We start from the raw sequence: 11,779 nt of genomic DNA, 5'->3' as shown, positions 1-11,779 counted from the left end.
TGATGGGTCCCCGGCTGGTGCACCAATACCCCCACTAAAGGCATCCGTGTCCCACCTGGAAAGCCCGGGAGGAAGCCCTCCCCTGTACCACCTGTGGGTGCAGAGCTGTGGACTGAAGGGCCCTTTCCCCTTGTCCGAGGGGCTGGAAGCTGACCCAGGGGACACCTTCCATGTCCTGGAGCAGCCGACCCCTCTCCAAGCTGAGGCCTGGGGGACTGCTAAAGCGACCCTGCCAGAGGGATGGGAAGAGGGGGCAGGGGTGCGCGGACACCAGCACTCCAGCCACGCGGCCTCCCCAGCAGCCTGCCCTGAGCCGCCCATCAGGTCGCCAGCGACGCAGTGGCCCAGAAGGAACAGAAGGCTTCAGCAAAGGGCTCATCTTTATTGAGGGAGCGCATTCCTGCGTCAGCCGTTCACGAGGACTGCAAATCAGCCCCTACGAAAAGCTTCCCGCTTCCATACAGTTCCGGCCATGCCCAGACCGCAGTGAAAATACATGGTACAGTGAACCCTTTCCACCCTAAGAGCCATGACAGGTCACACATTTGTCAGCAGACAAGGAAAAACAATACCTACAACGAGACAGAGGAAGCTTAAATATTAGACACTGAAGGCATGATTCTAAAATTAACATTGTGTGTCTTCCCAGGTAAGGAAGACCAGTCATTATAAAAATACTTTACATAAATTCAAAATCAGAACTAAAACATTCAATCCTATAAAAATATCTCTTCCTAATAAAAGTATCAATTTCTAGATAAATGTTTTATTGACAACAGTTACGTCCTTAAATTTTCAGGAAATACCGCCATGTCAGACGGTCCACTTAAACCCACATGTAAAAGTCACACCGAGGCCCGGCTGTAGAGCCGGGCCACACATTTGATTACATGGCACATTCATGGCCCAATTATTCTACAGAAAGCTAACTCGGGTGTCTATGAATGGTGAAAGCCGTTTGTAAGGACAGAGTCTCAGCTGAGAGCCAGGATGCCCGGTCGGCGCTGCCTTCTGGGGAAGGCCGCAGTTCCGCGACGCTACGTCAGCTGCGCGGTGCCTGGCCCCGTTTAACTAGGAAACCCCGTGATGGCGTTCTGCCCGCTCTCGGAAATCAGCTCATTCATCTCGTTCTGTTTACTCTCTTTGAGGGCGTGGTTGGGGGGGGTTCTTTGCGTCTGTGCTCGCTTGGATCTCCTGAAGCACACTTTGAGCAGCAGGTAGCACAGCTCGGCCACGTTGAGCAGCATGCAGATCACGGACGCGGAGATCATGAAGATGGTGAACACGGTCTTCTCCGTGGGCCTGGAGATGAAGCAGTCCACGAGGTTGGGGCAGGGGTCGATGCCGCACTTCAGCACCCAGGGCAGGTGGTACCCGTTGTACAGGAAGTAGAACACGTACATGAAGGCGGCCTCGAAGATGATTCGGAAGAAGATGCTGCTGCTGTAGGTCCACCACAGGGAGCCCTCGATCCGGATCTTCTGCCGTTTGATGTCTTCCAGATCCTTGAACTCGTTCCTCTTCTCCCCGCGCCTGAACCGGCGCGCGGCCTCCTGTCTGTAGTAGGCCACGTGCATGGCCACCAGCAGGGCCGGCGTGGACACGAAGATGAGCTGCAGCGCCCAGAGCCGGATGTGGGACACGGGGAAGAAGTGGTCGTAGCACACGTTCTTGCACCCGGGCTGCAGCGTGTTGCACACGAAGTCGGCCTGCTCATCGCCCCACACCTCCTGGGCGGCCACCACCAGGATCATGACGCGGAAGATGAAGATGACGGTGATCCACACCTTCCCGATGCTGGTGGAGTGTTTGTTCACGCCCCCGATGAACGTGTGCAGCGTGCCCCAGTCCATGCTGCCGCTTTATCCTGAACAGGCGAAAATGAGCACAGGGTAGTTAGTGGAACCTTCCTGCAATTTGTAAAGCTGCTGTAATGTTACAGACAGGAGCACGTCTCTCTTGAGCTCACCCCGCGAGCTGCTCGGAGGTGGTTTTCTGGGAGGGACAGCACCCACTCTGAAAGCACTCTCGCGTCTGGCGGGGGCTGACAAGCCTCTGGGTCCAGCTGAACTCGGATTATACGTTAGGTTGCTGCCTGACACTAGCCACTAACCCAGGACCTCAGGCAAACACATTCATTTCCAAGCTCCCTTTTAATCCCTGTTTCGCTTTGCCCAAGGGATCACAGATGTTCCTCAGTAGATTTTTTTTTTTTTTTTTTTTTTTTGCGGTACGCGGGCCTCTCACTGTCGTGGCCTCTCCCACTACGGAGCACAGGCTCCGGACGCGCAGGCCCAGCGGCCATGGCTCACGGGCCCAGCTGCTCCGCAGCATGTGGGATCTTCCCGGACCGGGACACGAACCCGTGTCCCCTGCATCGGCAGGCGGACCCTCAACCACTGCGCCACCAGGGAAGCCCCCTCAGTAGATTTTATTTGTTAAAGGGCTTATCCAAGAAAAAAAATCATTCACTGGAATGACACAATCTGTTTTACCCAATGGACTATGAAGAGGAAAAAAGGAAACCAAACACTTATTAGTTCACTTTGTACAATAAGCTTGTATTTACTTCTAGCTTGGACAACATGACCTGCCATAATCATGTGCTCTTAGGAAACCTAACGCCGTAAGCTACTCAAAGAGCCTCTTCCAGAATAGAACCACAGGCTTTTACAGAAAGTGCTCACTTTTCTCCCCTTAATGGGCAGCGCTGCTCCCCTGCCAGACAGGTGCCAAGTTTACAGCAGGAGCCGCAGGTGCAGGACCAGCCCCACCTGCAGTGCAGGGTCCCCTGTGAAGGCTCTGATCCAACATCCTGAGGCGAAGGGGCCTTGACTCCTAAAGAAACTCTGCACAAAGCAAACGGACCCCTTCTGCATTGCCACGGCAGACCAGAGTCGGTCAGTATTCTGCTCAGAAGAAAAAAGAATAATGGACCCTTTGAGAATCTTCTGAAAGACCATCTCCTCAGAAAGACACGCTCACCCAAGTTCTCATAGCCTTTTCGGGGGAGGGGCCCCAAAGGCCTTCTGTCAACCCCCCTGGGGGAGACTTTCTTGCACTTGAACGTGGGCTCAGGCTTCTCCCTCTCAGGCTGGTGAGGAGAGTGGAGCCCGGGCGCCCTGGGCGGCTCTTCACGCGCATTTCCAGAACGGCCCGCACATGGGTGGGCATCCACCTGGCCGGGAACGGGGGCCAGGGCCTGGAAGGAGCCCCGGGAGCAGCGAAGGGGCTGGGGGCTGGATTCCTGTGTGGATCCAGGACTAAGCGGGACTCAAAGGCGGATGTACACACAGCCAGGCTTTTACTTTTTGAAAAGGAGAGCTGAGAAAAAAGCACAGCTCTTTAAACACACACTCCTTAAAGCTGTGTTTCCTTGTCCTTAATGCTTCTGATCAGAGGCTGTGTGAGCCTCCGATGCGGGTCTGGGGGGACACGGGGGCCTCGGTCAGGAAGACTGGTCTCAGGATCTGCGTCTAACCCCCGCCTCAGACCACTGACCCCATGACCTAAAGGATTTCCAAGTCCACGGTAATGAGTCTTTGATTTAAAAACCTTATTGGAGAGCTACGAACTGTAGAATTCACTCTCAGCTCCTGGTGGAAGTTGTTAGAATAAATCTGCCCAGTTGTAGCCCTCCTGACCTGGAAGCACCGGGACGCACCCAGTGGAAGGAAGAAACACAAATATCTTGAGGTTTGAATGTAGTTTACAGTGTCGGCTCACCTGGGAGGTCCATCCTGTCTGTTTACAAGCTGGAGATATTCTCTAGTTAACTGGTAAGCATCTCCCACTGAAGAGTGCGGAATTCAACGCCCGACCAGCAAGGTTTTGATTTCTCAAATAAAGGTCACATTTTCTCCAACCCTCCAAAGTGCAGAGAGTTGAAACTCCCCAACCGGTAAGAAGGCTGTTTCCTCTCTGAGTTGTCTATCTTCAGCTGCCTGAGTAAGGCAGCACCCTCCCCCTCCCAGGGGCCAGAGGCCACTGGCCTGAAGGAATTAGGAGAGGCTGATGTCATGGGAGAGGTCAGGAGGTCAAATCTCCCCCCACGAGGTCCCCTGCTTTCTAGAGCAGAATCCTTGACTCCTGCCCCCTGGGGCATCTCTTAAAAAACAGGGGCAATTATTGTGGCAGCATCTTTATTTCTTTTGACTTTTCTGGGTCCCCAGATTACACGCTCTATCAAAGTAGCAAAGCTGAACAGAAAATAATCTGTTTTACGATACTTATTGACTCTGACTAAAAATCAGCAATTTGCCTTTAAAGGGTGAAAAAGAAATGAGATGGCTTCCTACAGCGTCTGTTCCCATCCTTCCCTTAGGGAGAAGCCCCGTTGTCTGGATGAACGTCACTGTCGAGGCTTCGAACAGAAGCAGAGCTCACCTCACCTCCTAGAAGACTGGCCGGGGGTGTGGACCCCCCCGCCAGGCTTCCTGCCCTGAGGCCGCAGCCACTGCCCCCAGGACTCTTCCGCGGCAGGAGAGCCTCAGGGGGGCCTGCCAGAAACATTTTGGCGGCAGAAGATGTGAAGACACTTTGAAAATTACTTTCCAAAGTAACTGCCTCTGTCGGTACCCCTCACAATTAGTATTAAACAAAGCTTTAATAATAAAAATTTTGTTCAATAAAAAGCAAAATATTAACTCTTTCTTTGTGAACCAGAGCGGTTTATTTTATTTTACTTTTTTTTTTTTTTAGTTTTTGGCCACACTCCGTAGCATGTGGGATCTTTGTTCCCTGACCAGGGATCGAACCTGCACCTCCTGCCTTGGAAGGCAGAGTCTTAACCACTGGACTGCCGGGGAAGTCCCCAGACTGGTTTATTTTAACTGGCACCTTCCTGGCTGTCTTTCAGGCAAAGAATAAGTTTGCTTGGCTCCTGTGTAGAAAGGTGGTTGACAATCAAGCTCACAGAAGCAAACGCCACTGGGCTGTGCAGTGTCTCTAGTCACTGCGGACACACAGCTGTGGTCCAATTGCTTAGCTCTGAAAATAGGAAATCAGTGACCTGACTTCTGATGACACAGAGTGTTAGGAAGAGAGATGGTGCTTCCCTCTTAAATTCAAATAGTTTAAATCTATTAGCATTCTGCCTCAGTAATATAATTTCTTGTTTTAAAAATTCTTATTTAAGAATTTAAGCATAACTAGTTTGCTTAACAAAGCCGTGTCAGTTTCACTGACGACAGGACCAAAACTAAAGCCCCAGCATCCCCTCAGCATCTGCACTCCCTCCAAAGCCATCCCCGACTCCCTGTCGGACCTGAGGACAGAGCATCCCTCACCATGTCCACATTGGCTCTGGACAGCGGAGGAGTCTGTGCTGATGAGACGCAATAACGCCAAGGCAAAAGCAGCGCCTGAGGCACTCGCAGCTCTGCGGCCAGAGGAGACTCAGGGTGAGGTTCCCTCTTCTGGGACCCGGCTCCCCTGCACCATCGATCACCGACCACCGGGCCACCAGTGGCGCTCAGCACCCCCAGGAACGGGAACCCGGGTGCAGCTTCCGGAGGGCAGTGAGGGTGTGACCCGTGACAGGAAAACTAGTAGCTGTGGCCACAGCCCTTCAGCTCCTCCCCGGGGGTCCACTGCACGACCCCGGGTGGTAGTTTTCCTTCGTCCCCAGAACGGTTAAGGGGGGTGTCTGGACCTGCCAGTTTCCTGATGCCCTGTACTTCAAATACACAGTAACATCAAAATAAAATCTTTAGTGTGGATCCTTTTCCCTTTCAAAATAATAACAATAATGATAATAATGCCCAATCCCAAACCTCAGGCCCATGCCCCTGAGCATTAAAAAAAAAAAGAAGGTGGAGTTTGAGGAACTGGATATACTCCCTTACCCCACAAGTCAGCAGCCTAAAAAAAAAAAATTCTTAAACTCTCTCCGTAATCAAGAAGAATCTTTTCCTTTTGTCTCTGGAAATCTCAGGTCATCCAAGGGACAAACTGATAGCTGATTTTTAAATTTAGTGACTCAAAAATCCATCAACTGTCCCTTCAAAGTAATGACCAGTGATAAAATGGATTTAGGATTTATAGACTTCTTCAAAATTAACTCAATAAAAATGAAAAAAATCCTGTCTATGGAGTCTAAACATAAAAATGGACAATTCATAGAATTACATGGACTTCTTTTTTTTTTGTCCAAAGTAAACTTTGATGGTTCTGAGCTATCATAATCCAAGATTCAATGTAATCGTATGTCCATATGTGGGAGGTGTGTTATATCATGGGGTCTTCTGAATTAAATTCTTTGGAGAATACAATCAATATTTATTAAAGGATAAATTTAAAATTAAAATATGTTCTAATTTGAATACATATGTATATTCAAAAATGCATTTAATGTATACAGTTAAAGTCCAGAGGAAACTGCCACAATTATTTAGAATCTAAACCCACAAAATATTTTTTCAGGAAGGAGTATTTTAATACCGTACATGTAATTCTTAATCCATTGGAGAATTCAAAGAGTTAAAAAATTTTTTTCCATTTAGCAGTCTCTGTTCCCTGAAGCAAACCTGTGTCCTTTCCAAACATTTAAGTCCAGCTGGAGTTAAATGATCCCGGGAATAAAAACAGAAAAAGCCCTCTGGGGACCCCGGTCCATTCTCATGGATCAAATGAGTCAAACAGAAATCTTACCATGATAATGAAGCCACTGGCAGGATTATGCCCTCACGGACCCAGAAGCTTGGGCCAGAAATTATTTTCCCACAATTTCATTCTACCTAAAATTTTTAACTAAAATATACAAACCACTCACAGCTCCTAGAACATTCAGACTGAGCCAGGGGTGCATGGTAAGGACCCGCAAGTTAGAATTTTCCTCTCACCCTGTTGAAATTGTTCAGTCAGAACCTCTGCTGGTTCTTTTCCTTCTTAAAGCTCTTATACTTCAGAAAAGTCAAAGAAAAAGAGAATGAAGTTCCCATTTCCTGAATCAGAATTTTGTTTTAAATCAAGACACCGTGAAGCAGCTGAACTGACTGACGCCTTCTGGGTTGGATCCACGCGGTGATGGCAACGGGAACACCCCTCCCCCAGTTATATCACAGGCTCTCTCTATGGACGTTCTCTCTTCATAACCCCTTCTCCCCTGCCTGGCAGGGTTCCAACACCACCCCAGTGGCCCTGGGATTCGGAGCAGCAGACAAAGCTCTACACAGCACATCCTGAAATTCTAAGGAGTCTGGCTGGGGCAGGACGTCTTCTTCTAGAATACTGACCAGACTGCCAGAACTGGGGCAAGAAAAGACTTGTGTGGCATCAAGTCCGCCCAAGGGAAAGAGCAGGGGTGCGTGGCTGAATTCAACCGTGCGCTAAACCCACGGCCAGATTCGACCTGGGGGACATGGTGCCGGGGTCGCTGGCCCGGGTCCCTGCGTGGCTGCAGGCCCCCAGCCCCTGCAGGCGTCCACAGCTGTATCCAGGCCGCACTCACCTCAGACTCCGTCCTGCTCTGCAGGAAGGGAGGCCAAGCCGGTCAAAAGCCCACACCCTGTGCCGGGTGACACCTGGGGCCGGTCTCCTCCACAAGACAGGAAGTACCTTCCGGTGCCGCCACCTTTTACTGAGATGTGTCACCAGTGACAAGTACTGTTGTCCAGTGATTGTGCTAGTGTCACGTGCGGCTCACAGGCTCCCGGGCTTACGTCCAGCGGCCGCTCCGGCCAGTTCCACCTGGGCTTGCCGGCTAGTCCCGCTCCCCTAAACGCGAGCCGAACCTCGTCAGGGACCCATGAAAGCCAAGAAAATCCAAAAGGCAGCAGAGGAGGTGGGGGAAAGGGGCACCTGTACCCACGAGGTGACGCATCCGCAAAACCTGTTGTGCGAGTCAGGGGGGACCGCCCGGTGTAAAAGTCAAATCAGTCCCTCCTCGTTCCTGCGAGCGCGCCGGGCCGCGGGAGGATGCGGGGCGCGGGCGGCTTCGCGGACCGCTCCCCACCCGCGGGCCCTGGAGCGGGTCGCCGACGGGGGCGGGCGCGGGGGATGAGGGGGAGGGGGCCAAGGGCCGCCGACCTACCTGCTCCGGCTTCCGGAGACAAGCCCTCCGCCCGAGGGGCCGAGAGGTAGCGCCCCCCTCACCTGCTCGGCGGGGATGCGGCCGGGCGCGGGGGTCCGGGCGCGGGGTCCGGGCGCGGGGTCCGGGCGCGGGGTCCGGGCGCGGGGCGGCGCCTGCGCGGCCGCCGGACTGGCAGGAAGGGCAGGGAGCCGCAGGGAGCCGCGAGCTCGGCGGGAGTGCGACGTCTGCAGCTGCCCTCCGCCCGCTCTGGGATGGCCCGGCTCCCACCTGCAGCGCCTTTTAACCGCGCCCCACCCCGCCTCTGTCCTGACGCTCCTCGGGCGGGAGGCGAGACGAGCGCGCGGGAATCGGAGCGCACCCGCCCCGGGGCGCGGGCTGCGGGGCGCACGGGCGTGCGGGCGGGCACTCCCTCTGCGGCGCGGGGCGCGGGGCCTGCCCAGCCCGGTCCGGGCCCGGCGGGGCGGCCCTGGTGTCCCCGCAGCGCCGGGGGGTCGGGGGCAGGGCCTGCGCCCGCGCCCCCCGGGAGCAGGCCTGGCCGAGTGGGCCCGGGTGGGCCCGCAGCCAGGCTTCCGACGGGCTCGACCCGGTGGGATCGGTGCTCGGCGCAGGCTGTGTTTTTCCCGGGACTTGGCCTACTCTTTTCTGGACACTGCCGCCCTCTTAGCAGCCCGCCAGGCGCCCGTGCAAGGCCCTGTCAGAGAGCAGCCTGGAGGCACAGAGACTGTGGGTCTTTATTCATTAATGACCACGTTATTGAGTTAAAGGGGTTATTTTATTAGTCACCTCTGCTTTTTGCCCCCTCATCCCAGGAAGCGAAGGGGGCCTTCCTCAGCCAGCCCCGCGCTCCTGGCAAAGACCCGGCCCGTGCCCCCTCCCACAGGTCGGCTCTGAATGCCCAAGGCCGCCCCAGGCAGGGCACAAACGTTGGCATAGTAAAATAACTCAATTTTTAAAAATTTAATTAATTAATTTATTGTCCGCGATGGGTCTTCATTGCAGTGCACTGACTTCTCATTGCAGAGCGTGAGCTCTGGGCACGTGGGCTTCAGTAGTTGTGGCGCACGGGCTTAGTTGCTCTGCGGCATGTGGGATCTTCCCGGACCAGGGCTCGAACCCGTGTTCCCTGCATCGGCAGGCAGATTCTTAACCACTGAGCCACCAATGAAGTCCCTAAATAACTCACTTTTTAAAGTAGATTGTAAACTTCTTTGGGGATTATAAGCAGTTTAAGACGTTTTCTCATTCCCACAGCACCAGGCAGGGTCCTTACCCCACAGTAGATGCCACTCCGTGAGGGTCTGCATCTTGACTGGTGGGGCCCACCAGCACAGCAGCTGAGCCTGGAAATGGCTCTTGCTCCTGAGGCAGGACTGCCCACGTTCCCACTCCCGCGGCTGGTTCCGCACGACACCGCCTGAGCGGTCATGCTCCAGACCAGCGGCCGCTGTTCCAGGACCATCGAGGAAAGAACTTTGCAACCAAAGCAGCCACAGAGAATGTGTTGCATTTGCTAGTGTCCAAAAAAGGGACCACCTCAACACAGGGCAAAAACCATCTCTTCCGTTTGGGTGACGTGTTCCAGCCCCACAGCTGGCTTTTTATTCTGTTATTTGTTTCTAAATGTTTCAATGCTTTCCCCTAAGATCAGGAACAAGGCCCTACATTCCAATCAACATCCCACTGGACGTACCATCTAATGTAATAACACAAGAAAAGGAAATTAAAAGGCATACAGACTTCGAAGGGAGAAATAAAACTCTCTTATTTTATACATGACCAAAAAAAGGAATCAATAAAATTTCTCCTGCAACTAACAAGCAATTATAGAAAAATTACAGGACACAAGATTAAATACGCGGAAGTCAATTACTGGCCTATATATCAGCAATGAACAATTGAAATTTGAAATTAAAAACACCACACTACTTATATTAGCACCCGAAAATTAAATAGGTATAAATCTAGCAAATATGTACAAGACCTATATGAGAAAATCCACAAAACTCTGATGAAAGAAATAACAGATCTAAATAAATAGAGAGATATTTCATGTTTGAATTCGTTTTTTAGTGCTGCTGCAACAAATGTCACAAACTGAGTGAACAAAACAACAGTATTTCTTCTTTCTCTCACAGTTCTGGAGTCTAGAAGTTCAAAATTAAGTTTTGGGCCGGGCTCTGATCCCTCTGAAAGCTCTAGGGGAGAATGCGCCCTTGCTCCTTTCCAGCTTCTGGTGGTGGCTGGCATTCCTAGGCTTCCAGGTCCTCCTTCCTGTGTCTGCCTCTGTGGCCACATGGTTTTCCTCCCCGGGTGTCTCTGAGGTCGCCGTTCTCTCCTCTTTAAAAGGCCATCAGTCATATTGGACTTAGAGTCCATCCTAATCCAGTGTGGCCTCGTCTTAACTAACTACATCTGCAAAACTCTGTTTTCAAATAAGGTCACATTCACAGGTACTGGGGGTTAAGGCTTCAACATGTCGTTTTGGGGGACCCCATTCAACCCACAATGATGTTCTTGGACAGGAAGAATTAACGTTATTAAGATGCCAGCTTTTCCCAACTTGGTCTCTAGATTAAAGCTATCTCAGTCCACATCTCAGCAAGTTATGTGTGGATACAACAACAAGCAAGACGATCATCACATTTATACCAAGCAAAAGAGCAGGAAGGCAAAAGGCAAAAGACCCAGAATAGATGACAAAATATTGAAGAAGAACCAAGTTGGAGGATGGACACTATCCAACTTCAAAACTTACTATAAAGCTACAGGAATCAGGAAGGTGTGGTGCTGGTGAAAGAACAGAAACACAGATCAGTGCAACAGAACAGAGAGCCCAGAAACAGACCCACATCAATACAGTGAACTGACTTTTGATGAAGGAGCAAAACCAGTTCAACGAAGAAAGGATAGTCTTTTCAATAAATGGTGTTGGAACAACTGGACATTCACATGCAAAAAAAGACAAAGAGAAAAGAAAAAGGAAGGAAGGAAGAAAGAGAGAGAGAGAGAGAAAGAAAGAAAGAATCTAGACACAGACCTTTCACAGAAATTAACTCAAAATGGGTTATATCATGGACCTAAAACTTTAAAACTTTAAAACTTTAGAAGATAGCATAGGAGATAAAATCTAGAGGTACCCTTAGGTTTGGTGATGACTTTTTAGCTACAACACCAGGGAAACGCAAAGTAAAACAGCGATGAGATACCACTACACACCTGTTAGAATGTCTAAAATCCAAAACCATGAAAAGTCCAAATACTGCAGAGCGTGTGTGGGGCAACAGGAACCCTCACTCACTGCTGGTGGGAATTCACAATTTACAGCCACTTTGGAAGACAGTTGGCTGTTTCTTACAAGGCTAGTCTTACCATAGGGTCCAGCAGTTGTGCTCGTTGGTATTTACCCAAAGAAACTGGAAACTTATGTCCACATAAAAACCTGCACGCGAATGTTTATAGCGCTTTTATTCATAACGGTCAAAACTTGGAAGCAACCAAGATGGCCTTCAGTAGGTGATGGATAAATAAACTGTGGTGCGTCCAGACAGTGGGATATTATTTAGTGCTACAAAGAAATGCGCTGTCAAGCCACGAAGAGCCATGGAGGAAACAGGTGCATATTCCTAAGTGGAAGAAGCCAGTCTGCAAAGGCTACAGACTGTATGATTCTAACTATATGACATCTGGAAAACGCCAAACTATGGAGACAGGAAAAAGATTGGTGGCTGCCAGGAGTTGGGGGGATGG

At 51.1% G+C, this 11,779-nt stretch overlaps 1 protein-coding gene across 4 annotated transcripts; it reads right to left on the bottom strand.

Moving 5' to 3' along the window:
• Nucleotides 1-362: 362 nt before the first annotated feature.
• Nucleotides 363-8,274, bottom strand: GJB6 (gap junction protein beta 6). 4 transcript variants are annotated; one of them, XM_033409436.2, is made up of 3 exons: nucleotides 8,033-8,274; nucleotides 7,451-7,716; nucleotides 363-1,867 (listed from the first exon to the last, which is right to left on the bottom strand). In XM_033409436.2, exon 3 carries the CDS (start codon nucleotides 1,851-1,853, stop codon nucleotides 1,068-1,070), a length of 786 nt encoding a protein of 261 aa, XP_033265327.1. In that variant the 5' UTR covers nucleotides 1,854-1,867; nucleotides 7,451-7,716; nucleotides 8,033-8,274; the 3' UTR covers nucleotides 363-1,067. The 4 variants fall into 4 exon arrangements, with proteins under 4 accessions (XP_033265327.1, XP_033265328.1, XP_004281847.1 ...); XM_033409437.2 differs by lacking the exon at nucleotides 7,451-7,716 and having other exon boundaries at nucleotides 8,095-8,274; XM_004281799.3 differs by lacking the exon at nucleotides 7,451-7,716 and having other exon boundaries at nucleotides 8,033-8,273.
• Nucleotides 8,275-11,779: the final 3,505 nt, after the last annotated feature.

Source organism: Orcinus orca, chromosome 18, assembly GCF_937001465.1.
Source record: "Orcinus orca chromosome 18, mOrcOrc1.1, whole genome shotgun sequence".
NCBI lineage: Eukaryota > Metazoa > Chordata > Mammalia > Artiodactyla > Delphinidae > Orcinus > Orcinus orca.
The sequence above is the reverse complement of the archived record's forward strand: the minus strand, read 5'-3'. Positions and strand labels throughout refer to the sequence as shown.

Bases quoted from the DNA above. Each gene is read 5' to 3' on its own strand.
- GJB6 (XM_033409436.2), bottom strand. From the start codon at position 1,853: ATGGACTGGGGCACGCTGCACACGTTCATCGGGGGCGTGAACAAACAC.